The 19,596-nt window shown below is 41.9% G+C and overlaps 2 protein-coding genes and 1 long non-coding RNA gene across 7 annotated transcripts in view; 1 reads left to right on the top strand and 2 right to left on the bottom strand.

Annotated features, from left to right (window-relative positions):
- LOC148402041 (beta,beta-carotene 15,15'-dioxygenase-like) lies at positions 1-4,623 on the bottom strand. The gene is made up of 11 exons (XM_088369525.1): positions 4,435-4,623; positions 4,104-4,232; positions 3,446-3,575; positions 2,976-3,123; positions 2,749-2,896; positions 2,135-2,355; positions 1,802-2,068; positions 1,023-1,128; positions 821-915; positions 420-531; positions 1-348 (listed from the first exon to the last, which is right to left on the bottom strand). The coding sequence occupies exons 1-11, from the start codon at positions 4,496-4,498 to the stop codon at positions 194-196; spliced, it is 1,575 nt and encodes a 524-aa protein (XP_088225651.1). The 5' UTR covers positions 4,499-4,623; the 3' UTR covers positions 1-193.
- Positions 753-19,596, top strand: part of LOC148402042 (uncharacterized) — a 21,977-nt gene continuing 3,133 nt past the window's right edge. The window contains exons 1-8 of one of the 3 annotated variants that reach the window (XR_015857196.1): positions 753-1,121; positions 10,522-10,681; positions 11,305-11,471; positions 11,554-11,660; positions 11,991-12,076; positions 12,147-12,307; positions 14,497-14,601; positions 16,181-16,708. This is a non-coding gene — a long non-coding RNA (uncharacterized LOC148402042). The remainder of the gene's footprint in view (positions 1,122-10,521; positions 10,682-11,304; positions 11,472-11,553; positions 11,661-11,990; positions 12,077-12,146; positions 12,308-14,496; positions 14,602-16,180; positions 16,709-19,596) is intronic. The other 2 variants (XR_015857195.1, XR_015857197.1) reach the window with 2 other exon arrangements.
- The window catches only part of LOC148402043 (kalirin-like), a 25,617-nt gene continuing 12,046 nt past the window's right edge, over positions 6,026-19,596 (bottom strand). The window contains exons 33-57 of one of the 3 annotated variants that reach the window (XM_088369522.1): positions 19,158-19,247; positions 18,961-19,053; positions 18,786-18,897; positions 18,406-18,596; positions 18,235-18,336; positions 17,998-18,152; positions 17,446-17,548; positions 16,521-16,682; positions 16,253-16,421; positions 14,964-15,020; positions 14,490-14,593; positions 14,029-14,160; positions 13,546-13,656; positions 13,376-13,446; positions 13,223-13,289; positions 13,043-13,146; positions 12,820-12,889; positions 12,637-12,723; positions 12,260-12,352; positions 12,131-12,181; positions 11,976-12,053; positions 11,221-11,406; positions 10,519-10,690; positions 10,306-10,451; positions 6,026-9,630 (exon numbers count right to left, since the gene is read on the bottom strand). In XM_088369522.1, the coding sequence (XP_088225648.1) occupies positions 9,445-9,630; positions 10,306-10,451; positions 10,519-10,690; positions 11,221-11,406; positions 11,976-12,053; positions 12,131-12,181; positions 12,260-12,352; positions 12,637-12,723; positions 12,820-12,889; positions 13,043-13,146; positions 13,223-13,289; positions 13,376-13,446; positions 13,546-13,656; positions 14,029-14,160; positions 14,490-14,593; positions 14,964-15,020; positions 16,253-16,421; positions 16,521-16,682; positions 17,446-17,548; positions 17,998-18,152; positions 18,235-18,336; positions 18,406-18,596; positions 18,786-18,897; positions 18,961-19,053; positions 19,158-19,247 (2,892 nt within the window). In that variant the 3' untranslated portion in view covers positions 6,026-9,444. Of the gene's footprint in view, positions 9,631-10,305; positions 10,452-10,518; positions 10,691-11,220; positions 11,407-11,975; positions 12,054-12,130; positions 12,182-12,259; positions 12,353-12,636; positions 12,724-12,819; positions 12,890-13,042; positions 13,147-13,222; positions 13,290-13,375; positions 13,447-13,545; positions 13,660-14,028; positions 14,161-14,489; positions 14,594-14,963; positions 15,021-16,252; positions 16,422-16,520; positions 16,683-17,445; positions 17,549-17,997; positions 18,153-18,234; positions 18,337-18,405; positions 18,597-18,785; positions 18,898-18,960; positions 19,054-19,157; positions 19,248-19,596 lie in introns of all 3 variants that reach the window. The other 2 variants (XM_088369521.1, XM_088369520.1) reach the window with 2 other exon arrangements.

Genomic DNA, 19,596 nt, shown 5'->3' on the forward strand with positions numbered 1-19,596 from the left:
TTAGGTGACTCAAATACATTTAATAACTCAGCATTACTTTTAAAACACAAGTGGTTGTGATGAAACATGACTTGGTAAACATTGTTCAAACATTGTATAGTATAATTTTTTTTTTTTACACTAAATACTGACCTTTTTTTCCTATCTTAAATGCATGTATATCTACTTCTAAGTATAAAGTTTGAGTACTTTGTCAGTTGGTGTTGGGGATGAAAAGTCCATGAAGATCCAAGTGAACGCTGACAGGAATGGCGGCCCGTGCCAGCTCCTTCAACGTTTTGGCATCGAGCACAAGCATGAAGGGTGAAGTGTTGGGGTCCGGCGAGATGACTGATGACAAGATCACTCCTGCAGAGAAGTGAGGCAATCTTTAAAAATTACTTTTCATCAGGGCAGAAAAAAAAATGGTGAAAGCTCACCATCATCTTCATCCACAGCCTTCGGTGATGACACAAACACAGGTTCTGATGGGTAGCAGTTGTCCTGTTGCCATTCCACATGGGTCATGGCTACAGTGTCAAACTTGATGATCTGAGGGACACACATTGTTACATCCCAGCTTTGATATCCTTTGGGATGTCTTTGCTTGAGCACTTTTGAGATGTACAGTCCTTTCTACAGGGATATTTTTGTTATATGTAGAAAATATTTTCAATATCTATAGAAAGAATTTGATAACCATTATTTTTATGTACGATTAACACTTTGAAACCACATTTTGCCACTTCCTGCCATTCGCTCCTGAGCATGTGATGTCATTTTCAGTCGACAGCAAGTGGGATCAATTAACAAGTTTTTTTGCCCTCCACCTGGTGCTGACCTTGTTGGGCTGCGGAGACCAGTCCACTTTGGAGCCGTAGAAGTATCTATACTTCTTGCCATTAAACTTGTAGTTGATGTTTGGCAACTCCAGACCTGGCACGGGAATTAACACAATCATGGCTGGAGCAGTTACAGGAGCATTATTCGTCTACTAGTGTTTTGCGACACTGTGTATATTCTTCATGAAAGTTAATGCTGACCTTGGAACAGAGTTTGCGGCTGGCAGAAGACTTGACCGTCTTCCTTCATGACTGCCGTAGCAGTCGTGTTTGCCAGAGTCACCAAGTTGGCTCCTTTTGGTGAGTCCTGCACAACATACACTTGTGGGGGTGAATCGTTGCAATATGTATTTCAGTTGAACTTGATACATTTTGAGATTGTGTCATTATTCTTGAATGATTTTAGGGTAAGATTGCAATATAAAAGACGTGACCAAAAAAAAAAAAAAAAGGCGATTTAATTCTAAGTTCACCTGAGTGAAATGTTTGTTGTGTTCATTCGAATCAGGGTTTTTAAGAAGAGGGAAACATCTAAATGTTGATGTCAAACTCAAGGCCCGGGGGCGGGATACGGCCCGCCACATCATTTTATGTGGCCCGCGAAGGCAAATTGTGCATCAAATTCGTGTGTCATTATTAGAATTGCAAATTGTCCTCACTTTCAATATCTTTTTTTAAAAATATTTGACCAGTTTTTACTCGTCTGATTTGAAAACGAGTTATTTGTCAGTTTGTTTTGTAGCTTTTGCTGTATATAATATGAGATGCTCATACATTTATTTGGGTTGACAGTCATAATGGCCCTCCGAAAGAAGCTATGACTACAATGCGGCCCGTGAAAAAATGAGTTTGACACCCTTGATCTAAAATATGCAACCTATGATAGAGGAAGGGGGACCTTAACTGCTTATTAACTACTTTTTTTTCTCCTTACAATCGTTCCAACACTATTTGAGTGCATCACCCCAATTAATTCTTACCTTGCTGACATTTAACGGTAGGACAAATCTCTGGCTCACTGGCGGCGACAAGTTGGAGTGTGCCTCAATGAAGCTACTCGTATTCATCCTCAGGTTCTTCATGTAGAACATCTCATAAAGATCGCCGTCCTTATAAGTAATGAGGTCAAACACCACGTGGTCCTCACTCTCGTAGGCATTAATGTGATGAAAGACCACCAGGGGGTCCCCATAGAAACGAGTTGAAAGCCTCTTTCCTGTCCTCCGATTGAATAGATGAAAGAAGGTCTAGGAAAAAGCAGAGGGTCAGGCACTGACTAGTGAGGGTGACGGCATCCGGATTGGTCCACATACAACGTCGTCCTTGTCGAACTTGAGACAGTTTCCCCAGTTTATGCCGCGGAAATAGGCAGTTGCCAGTTTGACAACATCCACTTTGAACGGTTGCTCCACGAATACGATGAAGTTCTCAGTCATGCCAAAGCTGTGGAAGTAGCTCGGGTAGAACATGGAGCGAACGGGAAACGAGCAGACCTGTTGCAGCTTCCGAAGGGCAGGTTTCTTCTGCTCGGAACCTGGAACAAAGGACTCGTGTTAATATTGTGCTCGGGTTCATGTGCTTGGAGCACTTGCCAGGGGTGTCGAAACTTTTTTCCTTTTCAAATGATTCCCCTAATTGATACAAAAGCATCTGGGTAAATAGACGCTATGCATTTATACGGGGATTCCTTAACTTCCGGATGCCCAATTTATAGTATAGAACAAGTAATTGTAAACATACATACAGCATGTGACAATACCAACAGGTGTTGTGCTGTAAGAAAAATGACAAATATTTCTGCAGCTTATTGACGGACTTTGTTTTATCATCAACTTTCTTTGTGTTGCAAAACCAGAAAAATGGCGATTGGGCACCAGGTTGTAGTTTGGACACCCCTGGCATAAGCGAACAATGATCATAAGACTACCTGAAGCATCAGCAGGGACTTTAAATATGACATACTTTGGTGGACCAACACCCACGATGGTGGTGCCCATGTTGTATGTGTTGCCTTCGTCATCATAGTGAGGGTGAGCCGTTGCCAAGTTAACAGCAATATGATTCCTGTAGTTGATCTAAAATGGATGCGGAGTTTAAATGGAAATATCTCACAGTATTGAGCAGAACTTGCAAGAGTCCTGCCATAACGTTCACCCTTTCAACTGTGTCCAAAGTAACCGGATCAATTTGGTTAATGTAGTTGATCTCCGAGGAAGCGTAGTAGTCCTGACCGTAGCGGATGATGTTAATCATGTTGTTGTCGGTAAAGTCAGGAATGACATTGCTGAGATGTGTGAATGCTCTGTTGAGGAAGAAACGATCAGCGCCAACTTGATATTTTTGGAAACAAACATTCCAACTGACGCAGTACTCAAAGCACTGGCGGCGCTAGAAGGGGGTGGGGGGGCACAAGGGCACTGTCCCTCCTTGTATTATCCTTAGACCCTGCCAGTTGCCAAACCCAATAATTGGCTTTTGGGATATTTTTCCAAGAATTTATTTCCACAGTTACCCTTATTCTCCCTAGGGAATATTCTATAAATGTTTATAATATTTGATAGTGTAATCAGTTTAGAACAAATTGAACTCATAAATCAAGCTACGACTGTATTTGTGTCGAGCACCTGGAGAAGATGTTTTTGCAGGGGTCAGGATAGACCATGGTGCCGAACTCTGAGACAACAATCCGGTCAGCCTTAATGTTTCTCTTATAGGTGTGGCTCTTTAGGAACTTGCTTCTGTAAAACACCTCACCTGGAGAAACAAAAATCTCAACATGAAGGGGGCCTGCAACATATCAACACACTATTGCCAGAATGCCCAAAATTTAGCTGGGGGAATTTGAGATTGCGTGTTCGTGTGACCCAAAGGCAAGGTTTTTTTTTTGTTTGTTTCTTCTGCCACACGGGAGGGCCCCAAATATTAACCAATGAGTGATGACCGAGATTTTACGTCTCTGCTGCCCATTCCAAATTTTGTGAATGCCCCTTCCGATCGATCCCTTGTTTGCACGCCCCTGGTTATGAGTATTTTTTTGTGGATGTTAATTAGTTCAGGAAATGATTCGAACTCATTTGTCAAGGTACCTCTACGCGTTTTTTTAAAACATGCATCTCTGGTGGGTATGCTATACTTTATTTAAATGTTGTGGTTTTTTTGGTCATTTTTGAGTATTTTTTTATAATTGAGATGTGATAATGGTGAGATCAAGAAAAGGATTTAGTCAAGTCACTAAAGGCTCAGGTAGCAAATGCACAGCCAGCCACTGCACCAACAACCCACCGTCTTTGAACATGAAGCTGTGAATGAGAGACATCCCATCAAACCAGTGGTTGTACTCCGAGTCGCCGAGAGAAAATAGAGCTGGCCCATTCCTTATCAGCGTGCCCTGTAGCCATGTGGGCACACAACCTGCAAAGATCAAAGTTTTCGTCAGGATCGTCACAAACGTACTTAAATTTAAAATTAAATAAAGTTAAATACAGCTAAACTGCGTTTAGAAGTAATTGTTTCAGTACCACTAGAGGGAGCTCACAGATTGACGACCAATTCTTTCGACATTTTCGTGACACAAAAGGAGTCATATATGAATTGGCTTTCTTCTTTTCCTCACCTTTGACTTGGGCTTTCACAGGCTCTTCTGTTTCCTTTCCGTTCTGAATAAATAAGGATTGCATTTTCACTGCTGAGCTAGACACTTATGTTCTCGTTGCTGCTGCTATTACTCCACCATCAAGTTGTTGAAACACACACAGACAGTGTGTACTTCTGCGAGCCTTTATCTGCCACTGCGTGTCCTGTAACAGTTACATAAGAGCTGCTTGGTCATGACGGAATAAGACCGCATTTTCTAGTCCCCCTGTGGAATTTTGAATCATCCATGAGCAAAATGGAAATATGCAAATATGTAAATTACACTTGCCTTTAGGAAAAAAGTAACTAGCTGTTATGAAAGAGAAACTTCCTCATTTAAAATCCAACTAGCACTTGAGGACCCTCTTTCTCCCCACTCATTTCCCTCTTTGTTGATGACCAACTTAAATATTAAATTTAACAGATAAAATAAGTTTCAAATCAGATTTCGGAGGGGTTTTATTTTGTTGATATGTCCTCTCTGTAATTGTGCAAACAAGCGATTTTAACGACGGCATTTTTAAAGGACAATAATTGTGCTTTGAAGTTGTTTCTCTCACACCCACAAACCTTACCACTAAATCCTCTTAAACTACGCAGAGGAAAGGAAAAAAAAGTGAGCTACAGTACTAAGCAGAAATAACAAATCAAATTTTCTTCTCATCCCCCTCCTCTCAAGTATTCTCAACTTTAATGGAACAAACACAACCCTGCTACTCATTAGAAAAATACCAAGTTTTTCTTCTTTTATATTGTATCGCAAAGTTTGTCCTGACCAGCAACTAATACACCTAGCATGGACTCTTGAGCAGAAACTACGTTAGCATTAATTAGCTTCTTTTTTTTTTTTTTACTATTATGAATTCAGCAATATTTCTGCAATGAGTTTGCGTAACTACATTGTGCCAACATCAGAATTTATAATAAATAAAAGGACTCCTAAAATAGTGTTAATTCGTGGCTTATCATTAATTTGCCAATCGTCCCAACCAACATGCCTCTCGCATATCTTTAATGTTATGTAGGTCTGTCATAAAGTCACTTATGTTTCTTTTATTTTACTGAATTTGTCCCATTGACACAAATCAAAGCTGAGTTGCTACTTGGTAAAGTGCAGACACGTTTTAGGTGCTACGTGTTGAAATAAAAGCAAAGAATCAGAGCAACTGACCTTCAGACTCTTCTAATTGGTTTATGAGTTTATGGCTTTATAATGGCTCTTATCAATGCCACGCAAAAAAAAACCTTTGATCCCAATTTTACGTTGAGGTGGCAAAAACATACTACATGATTTAGGTTAGAAGTACAGATAGTTGTTTAATGAAATAGTCTCACCAAGTTTGAAGTACTGATTTAACACGTTCAAAAGAAGAAACTGAAATGTACTTAACGCAAGTAAAATGAACAGCTCATCCACAGTGGGTCATTTAGAGAGGTTGAAAATAGTAACACGCCTATATTGAAGGAGTAGAAAGCACATGAATTGCTTTTATTGTTTTATTTCTTTGCATGGATTTTTAACGAGATGGGAAATTCTGTGAATGCGTTGAACTCGAAGTGAAAACACCCAATTGATGAATCAACAACTAATTTATTAAATAATCAACTATTCTGATCATCGGTTTATTAAAAATATTGTTTATTTTAAAATTGTTCAAATCTTCAGAATATAACCCTCACCACAGTAAATCTTCTCGTATTTCTGTAGTCCTTTTATCTATGTTTAATCAAAGTATCACATTCGTTAACATCTGCCTTTACTTTGGGAAAACAATGTTTCTGACATGTCAAACCAGTAACTAAATTATAATTTGTGCCTTTTCTGCACTGTCCAATTGAAATGTCCTGTTTTTGAGTAAAGGGATGGAAATATTTTCACACGGTAACATTTCATGTTCGTGACACTTGTGAATAAATCATGATACCAACATAATTCATGACTAAATCTTGTTGACAGTGCTAATGCTAGCTTAGTATTGCTAGCACTGTTATATTGTCGATTAGATGAAGCTTATTTCGACCATGCTAAGGCAAACGTAATACTTTTGTAAGTCCTTACAATAAGAGACGCACTCATAACAGACAAAAGACACAAACAGAGGCTGATATCCAAAACGTTTCCACGTGACAAAACACGACAAGTGGACTTGGATGAAAAATGACGTTTATTACAAACATTTGACACAGAGCTGTTAGTGGTCACTTAGCAGCTGTTAGATTTGTAGAAATAACACCGGTTGGTTCGGTCTACCGCTCATCAATGCGCTCAAATAGCACCAACGCTCACTTCCCATCTTGACCCTTCGTAGTGTGCTTTTCATAATCTTTGTTCGTGGTCTAGTTTAGTCCTAAAAACGGAGTCGTATACTACAATCCACCTTGAATCCTTCACGGTGAACTACATTTCATCTTAAATCCATTAAATGTAGTGCGCTATGTTCTCCTTCAAAGCCTTTGTTGTCACACAACATTTCCGTTTGAAACCGTTGAGTGCCACCTTTAATACCTTCGAAGAAGGGTGAGTAAATTTGATCCAAGGGCCACATCTGATTTTTAAAATGAACTGATGAGGCAGGGTATTGTTAAATGAAGTGGAAAAAAATATATAAATTAGAATGTGTATGACAAAATGGTTACTTTAATTCTATGTTAATTCTATCATTTTTCATTGATTTGAAGACAATTACTTTTCCATTAAATGAAATAATCTGGACAATTTTACCTTTTTGTTTATTGACAATAAGTTACTTGAAGGGATAGTATGCAATTAAAGAAAATCCCACTTGTGATTTGTTAAAACTGGCAATATGACCTGACAGTGGTACAAAAATAAAATTATCTGTGGGGGAGAGGAAAAACAAAACAAAAATCAGCCCTTTCTGGCCCAATCGTGTCCCTTTAACGTGATAAACAACAAGCCGAGGAAAAACCACCAATCAAAAAAATTCATAAATATTATACATCATGCAGGGCTTTTGGGGCCATATTTTGCCCAACCCTGCCTTAGGATGATGTCGTTATCATAGTGTTCACTACTTTCCGTCTTAAAGGACTCATAAGGGGCTACAGTATATTCCCCCTGTGACTCCTTCATAGAAAATAAATTGTTGCAAAATTCTGAGAATATTGGAAATCTTCTGCAAGAATAAACCGGAACAAAGCAGGTATTGACAAAATTAATTTGGCTCCAAATAGCTTAATTCTTTTAACAGGTGAGGTTGGGGGATGAATAATGAACTCAACTACAATTATTGAGAACTTGATAAAATTCTACTCACAAATAAATCTGGTCAGAAGTTATATTGTTTAATTGTATTATTTTTTCATGTATGATTTGTGGTTGAATGTGATGGCATTCCCATGAATCTACCTATTCCCATTTAATACCCAAAGAAAGTGCGCAGTTTGGAATAGTTCTAAAATTTCCCAACTTAGATCCATTTTCCATGACTGCAACCCTACTCCTTGGTAATAGCGCACTACATCCAAGCATAAATTCTACGTAACAGAATTACATATCACTGTCAACCTGTCAACAACTAAACGCTACATTCTACCTTTAACCCAGCACTACTTTCTCAGTCTGCATAGTTCCTTAAGGACGAGGGTGTTGTCTGAGAATGGCACCAGAAGAAAGACGCAGAACATGTAGAGAGGTTGACAGGAAACAGGAAGTTGGGATACCGAGAGAACGAAAGGAAGTTGCACGGGGAGCCATATGAGGAGAAACATAGGAGGTCGAACAGAGGAACAGGAAGTCAGACAGGCGAAATGACAGTGAGGAAGAGAGCCAGGCAAAAGGTGGACAGACGGTGTCATATATGATCACAAAGGAGAAATACATAATCAGGATATCCAAAAGTGAACAGAGCTGCGCAAATGAAGTCACCACGGTGGTGACGCCACAGGTTGGGATGGTCATGGTGGTGGTCGCCAACGGAGGCAATAGACCTTTTCAGGGAGTTTGTAAACAACAGGCGCTGGGGATACTTCCGGGGGGCAGGACGCAAGTCAGTGCTGCTGAACTCAAAATGATGACAAAATCTTGTGTTTGAGGTTGTGATACCCTAAAATTCTTCACGTCAGTTCCAAAACTTGGTTCCAAAAGTGGGTGGCTTCCAACAAAAAGTACTTTATTTGGAGTTAACATCTAGATGTAAACTCTAAAATAAAACCTTGAACCTCAGTCTCATCTTTTGATCTGAAAGCCTGAAAATATTTTGTGTATACAAGAAAAACAAATGAATGGACCTTGCAATTTCAGCACCTTTGGAAAGGACTGTATCAGTGAGACCATGAAATGAGCCTTGGTAAATATGTTGGGGACCAACCACTTGTCTAACGAGAGTTTGTTTATTGATACTAACGCCATCTGAGATTGCTCTCGCCACCCGGAAGTACGACATGGTGAACAGGCCTGTTCTGTGTTGCCCAAACAAAATCAAGAAGTGAGGTTCAGCCGTCAACACAATGTGGTCGTCATGGCAATGCTACAGTGGGGGCACCATCAAATGCTCAGTGGATAAAAACCTACACAGGAAGGCGTCACGAAGACACACTCTGAAACATTAACACATACACACGCCCGCGCGCGCTCTCTCAAACACTCACACGAACATGACAAACAGTTTCTCTATTAAGGTGAAAAACAATCTATTATTCTTCATATTGATAATCTTCATCCAATCAGTGGCATGTATGCAGTACATATATGTGCATCCTTATCGTGACAGGGGCAGAGTCACACAGAGATATCCAAAGGAACTCCGGGTTTTTTTTTTTTTTTTTTTTTTGAACTGTCTCTAGTTGCTAGGCAACGGCAGGTTCCTGGATTCAAAAGTTTGTGATATCATCTGTAATTGGCTTGGGAACCAATCGGATGGCAGTCTTGAATGAATGTCTGGAGGTGTGTTTTTACACTGAAATCACAGGAAGGAGGGCGGGCCTAACGTTACCTGCTACAGGAAGTCTGCATATGTATTTGTGGGTGTCATTGCGTGCCAAGTGCACTGCGTGCCACCCAGCCTTCGGCTGCCGGCGAGTCGCTGTTGGCCGGTCGGTACACGAGACTCTGACCCTGTTGGTTGGAGGCCAGAATTTGAACCTTCTCTCCCCGGAACACGCAGATCTCGTCTTCGCGTACGGCCACAAAGTCCTGGAGTACCAGCACCAACTCCTGAAAGAAAAAAGATCGTGAGTCGCAATGCATGCAAAGTTAAAATTTAGACCTGAAAAGATTGAAAGAAAAAAAACAACTTAAATTAAATATCGTGAATTCAAACCACTAGAGGGAGCCGGCAGCAAAATTGACGTTCCAAAACGTTTTTTTTGCATTTGTTTTTGGAGCTGAAGTAAGACAAGAGGTATCAATACTTGGTAGTGACGAGCACTCAAGAGTGCATACTCAAAAAAAGTAGAAGTAAACATTTCTAGTTCAGAGTGAATGTGTGCACTAGTAGAACTGGGGTGCACCCTAGTTAACATAAAAACATGTTACAAGTCAGGCAAAACTACAACTGCGTATGACTGACTACTAGCGACATGAAAAAAACAACTAATTCCCATCTAGCACTGCACGAGTTTTACTACGCCCTTTGCCTGCATGAGTGAAACAACCGTCACAAGTGAGGCCACACTGCACAAGTTGACAACTGAGCTAAATTACGAGTACAATTACGACCATGATTAAATTTGGCCCCTTGTGAAGACAAGTGGTTCAGAAAATGAATGGATAGATAGTTGACATCTAGTGCCATGATTAAATTTTTGTGGTTCAGAAGATGAATGAATGAATAGATGGATAGTTGACATCTAGTACATAAGTAATACTAGTAGTTCAGATAATTCCCACCTGGACATCTTGATCGCTGTCTGGCAAGGGCTGAGGGGCGTGGCCATTAGGTGTGGGCGGGGCTGAAGGCGTTCGCCCCGATGATAGCGGACGGGTCACCGATATCCCGCCTTCCTTTTTCTGGTATTCGATGGGAGACTGGAGAGCTAAACGGTGGCATTAAATGTTAACGAGGTTCACTGAACGATTTGGCTCTTCTGTCCCTTCGCTCACCAGAGAGGAAGTTGTTCTGAGCATCCAGCAGGGCGGCGATGTTTTCCACCCAGGTGGTCTTGATGGCAGTGGAGGACGCCTGGAGCGTGAAGCGCTCGGCTGAGCCGCGAGACCACAACATAAACTTACAGGGGTCTCCCTCCACGCTGTCCTGCATGGCCAGGTAAGTCACCTGAAGACACAACTACAGTGAATGCATGCTAAATTGTAGAATTTCAAGGTCTTGAGGCAAAACTGAATTTAACTTCAGTAGAGTTGCAATGTTTAATTTTCTTGTATGCGCCATTTGTTACAGCAGCAGTAGTTTGAAGGTTTAGAGTTTCTCTATTATCAATAACTTCCATTTTTTTCACATTATAAAATAGCATTGAGCAAGAACATTTGTTGACATATAGTTTGGTTCAACATTTTGCCATTTAAACAGACGGTGTTTAATTCTCTTAAGTTCTATGTGATGCTACTACTTGTATATGCTAATTTCAATTAACCCGTCTTAACGTTTAGCATTATGTTAATATTAAGCTAGCGGGCTTTTGTTATTATACAGAAAGGTTTGGTTGAATATGTTAGTGTTGAAATAAACAGTGATATTGTTTTCTGTCAGTTTTACAGTAAACTTATTATTTATGTTTTTTGCGAGTGATAAATGTGGATTCTGTGAACTTCATTTTCACCAGTTTAACATGTCTCGACCAGTCTGACCTTGATGCTGTTCTTGAACTGGTATCCTGGGTTGTTGGATCCTTTGCGTAGGAGTTCGCTGAAGATGATAATCTGTTCAAACAGGAAAACTCGACGCTCTTTGCTCCGGGACAGAACACCGCCATCCTGCTCCCACACACAGAAGGTCTCCTGTTGCAGGAGCTTGCCCTGAGAGGTCAACTTCCCCTGAGGATAGACACACATCAGCTCAGGGTTTGCTGCGATTGTTGTGCTGCACTGAGGCAGAATCGGTATTGTCACGCTATGTTGTGATCATCACGCCAAGTAGAAGAGATGAGATAAACCTCAGCTGCTTTTTTTTTTCTGGTTCAGGTAGCAGAGAAAGGGTATGCAACATCAGAGTGGCGGTTCTAAGAGGCAATACAAGATCCAACACAGGATCACATTTACAAGATCCGTCACTCATTGACAAATTCAAGGTAATAATCGTAAACTAATAAAACGCTGTCTTGAAATGAACCTTTGCAACCAGCTATGAAAGGTTTTAGGAATTTGCTTGATGCTGACGTCTACAAACACCACGTTCATGAAGATGGACTATTAGGTGCACACTATTATGGGGCACAATAACACTCGCCTATACTTCATTGAAGATATATGATAGACTTTAGGTTTACGGAATAAAATGGGTTGAATCAATTAAAAACAGTCCAATATCAATCTAGCCATTTTGGCCTGCATCGTACTCGGTATTGATCCACTGAATCGGATCGAACCATCCCTAATAAGCATACCTCGTATCCCTGCAGGCGGCCCAGGTTCATCATGTCGTTGCAGCGCTTCGGAACCAGCGACATCAGCTCCAGTGCTTTCTACACGCAAATTGCAGAAGGTGGTGAGTAACAGAACGCTCAAGTTAGCATGGACTATTAGCACTTTTGAAACAAACCTCAATCTCCTCGCAGTCCAGCCCGGCTTTGGCCGTGTACTTCAGGAAATCCTGAGAGACACGCAAATCATCTAAAAAATTTGCCACCACGTGAGAAGCTCTGTAAAGGTGACGCATCATGTGACTAACCTTCAGCAGGAGTTGATACTTGGTGATCCTCTGGATGGGTTTGATGAGGTAATCACTGATGGACATCCTGCAGCTGATCTCATGCTGGATCTCCTGCACACACACAAACACACACAAAGGAGTCAGGACTACTTTCAATAGTGGAAGAATACGGACAGGTTTATCATTATGATCTTTTAGCGTTAGCAGCAAAAAGAAAGAAAACTGAGATCCTGAAGAGATTATCTCTCTGCACACCATTTGAAAAAATGTCTCGTTTGGTTATTGAGTTCTTTCTGTCACTATGTGTAGCTGCCGATAAATCATAATATTAAATTTGTTATCAAATGAATCAATAAGGGGAAAACTATCATGTTAAGCACGGAAATTGAGAATACCTCAAAGAAGGTCTCATACTCGATGACGATGTACTCAGACCGTGGCTTGTTCTGACAGTACACCACATACATGTGAAGGCGCCGCTCCTGCAGTGCATATACACACACACACACACAAAAAAGAAACAATCACTCAAATATGCTGTTCCACTTCATTTGTTTAAAAAAAAAAAAAGTGCTCACATGTCTGATGAAGAGGTCGGCCAGTAGGTCGTGATTTTGAATGCATCGCTCCAACTCCACTAGGAAGAAACTAGAGAACGACATACGTTGAGTGTGTTGCATGCGTGTTGTGGTTGGGATTCTTCTTATTGGAGTTAATAGAACAGATAAAATGAGTTTGAACTCAAATTCTGTTGGGAGGATATTTTGGGAGGATACTGTATGTCTTTATTTGTGCACTCACTCGCGATGCCAGTCGTAAATCTGCTGGATGTTGCCAAAAACAATCTTGTCTTTCCCCCTCATGTCTTCTGGGATCCCTCTGACATCCAACCTTGACATAAAGCCCTGTCACACACGCACATTGGCGTCAAGTATATCAATGGCTTCAATAAATTGTCAGAGTCCACATTTGGTATCTGACCTCAACAATGACACCCAAGTCCTTCACGTAGTCCTTCTCAGATTGGACCATCTCGTTCACGACAAACCTACACATAGAGACACCCAATGTTAAGCTTGCCACGTCTCTGGTGCTGAAGTCATCCTTCTCCACTCAGGCGTGTTTTGGTCTCACATGCGTCCTCTCATAGCTTTGTTTTGTTGCTCACTGTCCGACTCGTTGGAACTTTGGTCCGAATCGAGGGCCTGCGGACCAATGATAGTCGTATAATGAAAAAAAACACAGTGGAGCACAGTTTAAAAAAAAAAAAAAAAAAAAAAAAAAAAAAGGTGTCATTGTGTTACCGTGGTGTTGTTGGGATCTTTGATGATCTGCATGGGAGGTGGTAAAGGGGTGGCATTTTCTTCCTCTGGCTCCTCTTCTCCTCCACTCTGTCCCCCTTCCTCCTTCTTGGCCTTCTTTGCACAGAAAGCAACAAAGTCATCCGCTGTGTTTTTGTTCTTGATAGAAGCGCTTCAATAGATTCATGGATGTATACGCTGAAAACTCTTGGTTGTTTGGATCTTTGTGGTGGGGGTCAGCCTCCAGTGCCGTCTTGACAATCAAGTTTGTTTCGTGAACACACTCCTTACTCGAAACACTCTAAGCTGTGCATGTTTTATATTTAGTTTGACAGTAAACCTATGGGGAGTATCAAGAGTTTTTATTTTCCTAGTTGAATCTGTCAAACTGAGTTGCATCACTGACAAGTTTGCACTCATTTTTTTGAATGTCAATTGACAATATAAAGGATGGATGATATTTGTCTTGTGTGCTCATTTTCCTACCATTGTCGAGTTCCCCGTGAGGGGCATCGTCACTTCCGGTCTGTTGTCCCGCCTCCTATTTCTAATTGGAGCTTTCTTCTGTCCATCTGCTTTTCCTTGACTCAGCCTCCGAACTGGACTAGTCAACCAGCGCTGTGATGGCACACACACACGTTACCTTCAGATTAGTCAATATTTATGGTGTGATAAATGGAACTACTAGAACCACTATATTACTATTTTAAGATCCAATAAAATTTGTTTTTGGGGTCATGTAAGATGGTTTTGAAATGATATCAGGGTTTTGGGGAACATAGTTTGGGGTTTATTAATATAGGCAAATATAAACATGTGGCGCATAAATTATTAGGATTTTTGCTATTCACATTGGGGTTCATGCTAGCGAGTTCGAATCAAGCACGCAATTGTGTAAATCTAAGTTTGGTGGAGTTACTGCATGTCTGATCTTGAGTCCTCATTACCTTCAAGGTGTTTCCTGTCCCTGAGCCACTACGTTTTGGTGCTGGGGAACTGGCAGCGGCCCCTGGAGTCCCAGCCACATTGGAGACCACAGTGGACGTCCCACCTGTCAAGGTAAGGTCAAGTCATAATGATGAGTCTCATATTGTCAAGTTTTAGGCAAGTCCCAAGTTATTGTGGCAAAAATCCAGCAGGTCAGTTGGTGACCAAATCAAGTCACCTCATTTATTAACCTATTTTTAATAGGCCAGTCTTCATAAAACAATCGGCGGAGCATCTTGAAATTTAAGATTTTCAAACGTAGACAGGCAAGACTTGTCAAGTCATGTAGTTCAGAGTCACATGAATACAATGTCAAGTTGAATCTTTGGTAAATTTCAGACAAGCAAGTCCAAAATCCTAAAACTGGCCACTCAAGTCAAGTTCCCCCCCACTGCTGGTCACTAAGGACTAGTTAATTTTCTACTCTTTCTTACTTTGAGTGGGTTGAGTGTGCAGCACAGCTGTCTCAGGGGTTAATGGTCCAGAATCTGCTGAGCCAAACACAAATACACACATTTAATGTGGAACGAAGTGCTGAAAAAAGAATTTACAATAAATGTTTCTTTGTTCATCTATATCTGTGCCAGCGACATATACAGTAGTGGCATGCAGGCGGAACCGTCACAGTAAATGCTTTCTCAGTCGATGCCCGAAGGTACGATATAATCTCAAAAATGAGAACATCCCACCCATTTTTTTGAACGATACGGGACACTCTAAAGAAATGGCACGAGGAATTACAGTAGTCAGTATACGGTCGGAACAGCAGTGTCAATTTACGACAACGCTCAGTGAAAACATCTAATTGGGCTCAATCAGACATTTTCCTTCCGTGGTGTCACGTCACTCGTTAGTATCTCGGGTTTAATTAGGGTGCAGGTGTGTTAAATTTAATGGTGTCACGTTCACGTGGAAGTTCAATACAGTGTACTGATGAGCCTGGATCAAAATGGACCGAGTGACACATCTGCATGTATCAGGTGTGTCACATAGGAAGAAACCTGAGTGTCAAGTTTAACACGTCTGAAACATTCCTGCTACACCTCAACACGCTTCGCTTTGCTGTCAATGTTTAACCACCTCTCCCACACAACATTTTGATACCGAACCCACCTTGTCCGTCCTCGCACGTAATCCAGCCCCAAACGACAGAACAATCCCAGCATGCACTTCTGCCACGCCGCATACTTTAGTGCGCATCCATGCGGACAAAGCAGACACCGGGGTGACCCACAGAGAAGCGACACACTTGTTATGAACAGTCGACCCAAGTCCAAAGGAGTACCGGTCAGGGGGGTGGGGCTTATCCAAAGAGGCGGGGTTTTGAGGAGAGTGTGGCTTGTGATAGGTGCAGATTAGTTGTTTAGTGACAACTAGGGAAGCAAAGAGCTTCAAAATGGATCATCTGAAATTGATGATCAAGAAAATATAATAAATCCTCTTGTTGATCCAAAACAACAATTAAAAATATGTTGTCCATGTTTTCAAAGACTATTTTTGAAAAAAGAACTTTTTTATTATCTTTAAATTCCAATAGTAACAATAGAAAAATGTGGCTCCCGGGGTGACAACAGTTGAGAACCACTGAGAGGACTTGACCGGACAGGGAAGGACCTAAATACATACCGTGTTGACCAGAATGCCTCAACAGGAAGTCAAGCGGACAGCAGATAGGGGAAATAGATACGGGGGTAGGAGAATCCGGGTTCCTGAAGACACTCACCCTTCCCAGAGTTTGTCAGCGAGGATGAATTGGAGGCACTGAAGGAGGTGGTGGTAATGCAGGAGGGGGCGTTGCCCGAGGAGGCGGGGGACGCCGGGACCAGTGTTTCCATGTCGGCAGCACTGTGCGAGTGTGACAGGCAGAGGGCACTCATCGGCAACAAGCCCTCCTGGTGGGAATACGCACAAAATCAACAAATGGCAATTTCTGCCATGTGCATTCTGTGCGGCACTGTTGGGACCGCCACAAATGCGTCTGAGCCGTTTACCTGTTGAGGACTTTGATCTGTGGTTCTGACAAGACACCAGCCGGGTCGCTCTGCTGAGCGCTCCACGAGCTCCACAGTCTGACCGCAGCGGACACTGAGCTCTCCGGGCAATCCAGAGGAGAAATCCAGCAACACCACTACTAACTCGCAGCCTCCCGACAGCTGGATGCAGGTACACAAATATGAAGGTGGGTTATTGCAATTGCAGTTTGCACACTATCTGAGCAGTCCTTCAAAAATGAGAGAAAGACATCAAGAGTTCACAATGCACCACACCGTTGCTTGTTGTGAAGCTCATTATGCAGTCGCACTGTATCCCAGAATTTTGATGGCAAGTCAAAGCAAAAAGAGTCACTCATCTTCTAACACTTTTGCTTAGAGATGAGCCGTGAGATTATTCTAATGTGAAACATGTGCCTTGGCTCAATAAAGCCTGGGAAACACTGTCATAGTGTTTGTGTAATGCCCCCGCTTGCCCCGCCCACCAAACACGTCCTTACTTGGTCCATTGCAAAACTGACCTGCATGTAATTGGTCACTGGTAATTAAAAAAAAAAAAGGCTTGGGGCCACTGATCCCCAAGTGAAGTACAAATTCATAATCTGGCTGGCATTATGTCAAAAAAGAATATCCTTAGAATTGCTGAAAATTTGTCAGCAATAATGCACTCATTATGCACTCATACTACAACTAATAATAATCAAAAGATTTGATGTAAGCTGAAATAAACTCACTGTCACATAAAGAAATAAACCTACCTCTCAACGACGTGAAGTTTTCTCAAACAGTGAGACCATGAAGGGAGGAAACCCCCTCACACACAAACATATACACGCACACACACATGTATGCACACACCCAGCTGCAGCAGTGGTGAGGTCATTCCACGCACGCCTCTCGCTCAGTGTTTGTGAGTGAGCAATACCTTGTCGCTGTCTGCAGTGTTTTGGGATGTTCGGGAGGCGATGGAGACAGTGTCGGGCTGACTGCTGGCGTCACCCAAGCTGTCGGCGTCCTCGCTGGTCTCTCTGTTAAATGGGAAGCGCAAAAATGCTTTAAATCAGAAGTTCTCAAAGGGTAGAAAGCAGACTCCCTGTTTATTTGAACTATTTTGGAATGGGTAAACTGGTCTCTTAGCTAAGCTAAGCTTTAAAAAGTTTAAAAGTTAGTCAGGCTTCTGTTTATAGTGTAGTGCGCCACTTTAGAAATTATTTACTAGGTGTTCTGCTATTCTGAATTTTTACTTTAGCTTAGTTAGCATGGATTCTGAGTTGATGATTATTACTCTGTTTTGTTTCTGAAGAACCCTTAGACTACTGGGTGTTAATATTGTTAATTCCGGTGGTAATTGGACGAAGACGTCTGTGGCCCCCCCACTGCCGTAAAGGTTTGTGAATGCGCTAAATTGTTAATGGAGATGGGCCTACTGATCAATTAATTGAGGTCAACATGGACTGCCTGTCAAATGCATGCTGACCTGCGTGTGATGCTGCGTTGTCGCCCAAGAGTCAGATTGGGGGTTTTCGGAAGGGGGATGGGCTCCCTAAGAGCACCTCGCAGGTGACCTCGCCTCTCCTGGATCACCTGGCGAATGCTCCGTACCCACTCCTGCTTCAGTTCCAAGGAAGATGCCTAGCAGAAAAGCACGTGACAGGTTGAAGCACACCGAAACACACCGCCATTGAAAAACCTAACCAATAGACTGAACGTTTACCTTCAGAACCGTCTTGTTGTCCGAAGTTGGCGTCCTGCCAACCCAAAGTGCAAACTTACAAGGATCCCCTTCGATGTGTTCAGTCACACCAAGTTCCGATGTCTGATGTGAAGCGACAAAATAAGAGTCGTTAGCAGAAGTCCGTCTGTCTGGCTAACAAGCAAGTGTTACCCTCAAGCGGCTCTTGTAAAGATATTTGGTGCGTCCTGACGAATCTTTCATTTCCTTGCTAAAGATGAGTGAAAGCTCAAACAGGAAGAGGTGTCGGTCACGTCCCTTCCTGATGAGGGACTTTGGTTCCCAAACGAGAAAGGAGTCTTGCAGCAGGAGCTCACCTTGCACCTCAAGACCCTCTTCAAGACCTAATAATGACATGTCATTGTTATTCCTTTACAAGCTGGCCAATGGACTTGCAATCAATCCTTCTTTTGCCATTCTTACAACAAAATAGCTTTATGTTCAAATTCAAATTCCCAAAATTAAACACTAATTAAATTCCTCAGAGAATTGAGATCATTATTCCAGTAAACAGATCTTAGGAGCATTGTTACCTTCTAGCATGCTAACATGCATAGCATCGTTAGCTCTTTTCGGTACACTCAGCATGACGTCCAAGCCTTCTTTGATCTCACCCTTTCCTTCTTCGCAGCATGCTAACAATTCCTGTAAAAATGAACGCGCGTCAATGAAGCCAATTGTCAGTTACATAGTGTGTCACCAGCTCACCTTCAACAGTAGTTGATACTTTGTGATCCTCTGAACGGGTTTGATGAGCGCTGACGAGATGGAGTTGGTGAGCCCGTGTCTCCTCTGGACCTCCTGCAAAATCAACCAGCTCGAGTGTAATAACCCTATCGGAAAGTCAAACTGTTGGATCTGGAGACCTGTTGGATGTTTTTTTTTTTTTTTTTAAAAGACATTACCTCAAAGAAGACGACACCATGCTGCTGGATCAGTAAGCTGGAGTCTGGCTTGTTCCTGCAATAGGTCACGTACATGTGGAACTTGTCAGCCTAAAAGGAGGAACACAAACGCACTTAAGCAGGGGTGTCCAAACACGATTCTCAAGGGCCGCTGTCCTGCATTTTTTACAGTAGACGTCTTTTTCGTCCGACACACCTGATTCAAATGATCGGGATCGTTATGCAGCGATTTCCTTAAAATTGCATGAAATTAATGGCAATGTTGTATTCTTCCAATTTCTATTTTCTAGTTCCTGATCGTAAAATGTCCACAATTGAGTGGTCGGTACTTGTATCATGAGTACAGATACCTTAAAGTAAGGCTGGTATCGTCACTGATACTGGTGTCGATACTAACCCTGAATGAGGGAGACATGCAAAGCAGGCAGGACAGCTGCCC

This window comes from Syngnathus floridae, chromosome 2 (assembly GCF_059516105.1).
Source record: "Syngnathus floridae isolate MCC-2025c chromosome 2, RoL_Sflo_1.0, whole genome shotgun sequence".
Taxonomy (NCBI): Eukaryota; Metazoa; Chordata; class Actinopteri; order Syngnathiformes; family Syngnathidae; genus Syngnathus; species Syngnathus floridae.

Coding starts and splice junctions, on each gene's coding strand:
- LOC148402041 (XM_088369525.1), bottom strand. CDS start 4,498: ATGCAATCCTTATTTATTCAGAACGGAAAGGAAACAGAAGAGCCTGTG. Junction 4,233..4,434: donor TGTGAAAGCCCAAGTCAAAG/GTGAGGAAAAGA, acceptor TGATCTTTGCAG/GTTGTGTGCCCACATGGCTA. Junction 2,897..2,975: donor CTTTGGACACAGTTGAAAGG/GTGAACGTTATG, acceptor CATCCATTTTAG/ATCAACTACAGGAATCATAT.